The sequence below is a fragment of the Odontomachus brunneus genome, unplaced genomic scaffold (assembly GCF_010583005.1).
Source record: "Odontomachus brunneus isolate Ranch 3 - 2012 unplaced genomic scaffold, Obru_v1 Obru_scaffold_003, whole genome shotgun sequence".
Classification (NCBI taxonomy): domain Eukaryota; kingdom Metazoa; phylum Arthropoda; class Insecta; order Hymenoptera; family Formicidae; genus Odontomachus; species Odontomachus brunneus.
Window position 1 is genome coordinate 2,177,714 of NW_022639453.1, and position 3,508 is coordinate 2,181,221.

At 28.9% G+C, this 3,508-nt stretch overlaps 1 protein-coding gene across 5 annotated transcripts in view; it reads left to right on the forward strand.

Annotated features, from left to right (window-relative positions):
* LOC116843904 overlaps positions 1-3,166 on the forward strand; it is an 8,373-nt gene extending 5,207 nt beyond the window's left edge. For 4 of the 5 annotated variants that reach the window (XM_032814817.1, XM_032814837.1, XM_032814827.1 and 1 more), the window contains one exon: positions 1,991-3,166. In XM_032814817.1, the coding sequence (XP_032670708.1) occupies positions 1,991-2,140 (150 nt within the window). In that variant the 3' untranslated portion in view covers positions 2,141-3,166. Of the gene's footprint in view, positions 1-1,753; positions 1,861-1,990 lie in introns of all 5 variants that reach the window. The other variant, XM_032814847.1, reaches the window with a different exon arrangement.
* Positions 3,167-3,508: the final 342 nt, after the last annotated feature.

Genomic DNA, 3,508 nt, shown 5'->3' on the forward strand with positions numbered 1-3,508 from the left:
ATATATATATATATATATATATATATATATATATATATTATATATAACGCTGATATGAAGCCCCAAACAGCATTCAGCAGAACATCTAAACTATTGCAATGTATCATTAAACGTTTACAAAACGCTGAGTTCTGTTGAACGCAATCATTGATCATATTATGTTAACACATTTTTCAGCATAAAATATCAGGATAAAATGTCACATATACATATATATATACACGCGCGCACGTGCATACTATTACCTCGTATTTATATAGAAGTAACAACGTTTCATGCCATTGTATACGCTGTCAATAATTCGGAATATTTTGTATTGGTGTTTCGTTATTATAACTTTTCGGAAAAAATGTATGTTTTCAATATTTGGTGCAATTGCATTTCGGAAGTTTGTTTCGGTATTCGGATTTCAGTTTTGTGACTTTTCAGGAAAATTGTATGCTTCCAATATTTCTAAAATTGCATTTTAGAAGTTTCTCAAGTAAAACAGATAGTCAAAATAATGTCAATCTCACGTCATTTTCACCAAAAAGTGACGTAAATTTCAAAGTTTGGTTAATATTTGGTCAAAATGACGTCAGATTGATATTACTTTAACTGTCTGTTATACTTGAGTTGTCTCGGTATCCGGATTTCAATTTTGTGACTTTTCAGGAAAATTGTATGCTTCAAATATTTCGTTAAAATTGCATTTTAGAAGTTTCCCAAGTAGAACAGATAGTCAAAATATAGAATTATAATTTTAAGTACTGGCCTAAAGAGTTTGTTTGACAGCACTATACGCACTCAATCGCTAATTTTCTTTAACTAATAGCTCAATAATTATTGTAATTGTTTGCAACATGGTATAGAACTTTTTCATTTAGTATGATAAGTTTGATAAGTTTTTTTATTACAATCGAGGTGATTTTCGAGAATGATGGCTACGCCTCATCTCGCCCGTCGGGAAATGCAACTTACAATCGCAAAGGTCAGCTTCAGGATCGTTGACACAATGAAATCTACATGCAAAAAAAATTAGCCGCAGGAGCTAAAATAGAGTTGTTGCTGTTAAAATATATTTTTGAAATAGAAACAGTTATTGTGCTATCAAAGCTAAATTTATTAGTTGTTTGAACTTTAGCGATACAGCAAAAAATATTCGCTGCTAGACGTCTAAAGACGTCATTTAGACGTCATTAAGATGTTATAAACGTCTTAATGACATCTTAATGACGTCTTTAGATATCACCTTGCTCTCTGGGTACATATAATAGTAAAATAAAATTGTGTTCCTACGTTTAACGAAGAGAATTTTATCTTTTTAATTGAAAAGTATTTCTTAAGGTGTAATATATGATTATATAAATTTTCAGCCATATAGCTTTCAATATCAAAAAGTAAATAATTTAATTAAAAATTATATTTTCCATTAATTTTCCTTATTAATTTAATTAAAACTATAAATAAGATCTACTAGATTTATTTATACCTGTTTCTATCTTAACATCTTGTTTCTTACAATCAAGTGTTTGATAATTAACAACATAATGCTTGTGCGTGGGAAATAATATAGGCCCATTTGCTTTACGTTTCGATGTTTCAATTTACGCTTTGTAAGCACTTCACTTACACTTCCGTCACTTTTCGTTTACACTTTATTTACTCTCCAATTGCAATTTTCGCCAGGAGTTGACTGACTACAGGTTGCAACATTTTTTCTCGATGAATTTCGTAATACATATCGTATCCAGTAATTTGTTTTTTTTTGTAGTTTTCAGGAGATATGTTTTCCAATTGTATACGAAATACGTTACAAAACTTATCGATGAAAAGTGTTTCTACATTTAATCAGCCGACTGTATAGGATTTTTTCGTACAGTATGTTGAGTTCTATCTGCACACGAGTAGACGTATATGTTGTGTCAGACACCCTGCATAATTATTTTAATTGAAAGAAATTTGACAACGATGGATGTTACACAATTTCTATAATATTACGTTTTTTAAGGCAGTTTTGGATGAGGACGAATCAGAAGACGAATCAATAGTAACAGAAATATCAGAGCAACTTCAAGCCATTTTAGAAGATTTATGTGTACTACCAGACGATATAGTGCAAAAATCACTTAGAGAAATGATAGAAGAAGTTAATATGTAAGGAAAAATAATATATCATGTATAATTTTTTATGATTCACAATACAGAAAATAATAAAGACCCAGTAAAAACCAACTATATCAGTAACATAATATCAATATTATAATCTCCCACTCAACAATATAAATATAATATAAATCGTGTGACATGTAATAGTTATAGTGTTAAACAGGAAATTATAATATTAATGTAATATTACTGTTAGTTTATTGGAGGATTAATGAAGAAAAAAGCAATTCGCGTAACGATTTAAAATTAGCTACAAATTATATTAGTATACTAAGTTACTTCCCAATAACATCAAGTATTAGTAACATAACATCGATTTTATAATGTCAGTTCAATTATATAGTATGTTATGTATATGTTTTATAACATGTGACATTTACATAACATTTGTTGTAACATTTTTGTTGTTCAATGTCATGTTACTGATAATTGGTGATTGATTACTGATGACGGGTACTTGTTTACTGGGTTTATAGGCGTTTCTCATGTTTAACAATATAAATAATTTATAAATGATATACAGGTTGTCTGATAATCATGTAATCAAATAACGTTCTTGCGTAGGTAGATCATATTAGATTGAACAGGAAAGTCCTTTATTATTTTATGAATTTTTAAATAGTTTTTAAGGAACTAATTAGACAATATCCAGTGAGAAATAAATGCGCGGAAAGTGTTAGGACGAGCTTTGGAAGCCAGTGTGGCTGGATAGTGGAGGTTTGAAATTTAACATTATGTACAGCTTGCCGTTGTCTGGGGATTGTTAAATAATTTGAGCCATCTTGAACAAGATTATGTTTATCAAGATCGTTGCATTGCTTCCCGCGCACTTATTCGCTAATAATGTTTAATTAAATCCTTGATAATTATTACAAAATAATAGACAACTTTTCTGTTCAGTCTTATGTTCGAGTAGTATATCATTAACTGTTAGATACCTCCAGTATATGTATATTATAATACAATTAATAATATGTTGTAAAAGTTATATTCCTTTCATTAAAAATAAAATCGTCTAAACCTGACGTTAACTATTGCTTTTAATTTAATTTAATTTCTTAATTTTAATTTAATTATTTTAATATTAAGAAATATATGGGCGAGAGGTGATTGAACGGAGAAAAAAGGAGGGAGAGAGAGAGAGAGAGAGAAAGATTTTCAAACTTTTTTTATTAGAAAAACTGGAAAAATCTGTAAAAATTCTTACTTTCTCTGAATAACCCAATTTTTAGAGAAATTCTGAAATTTTTATTAAAAAATTTTCACCAGGGAAGTTCTGATTATAGTTAAATTTGTCGTGGCCATTTTTTTGCTAAAACCATTTGATGCTAGAAAATATCCGATATTTTCAGCACAAAAA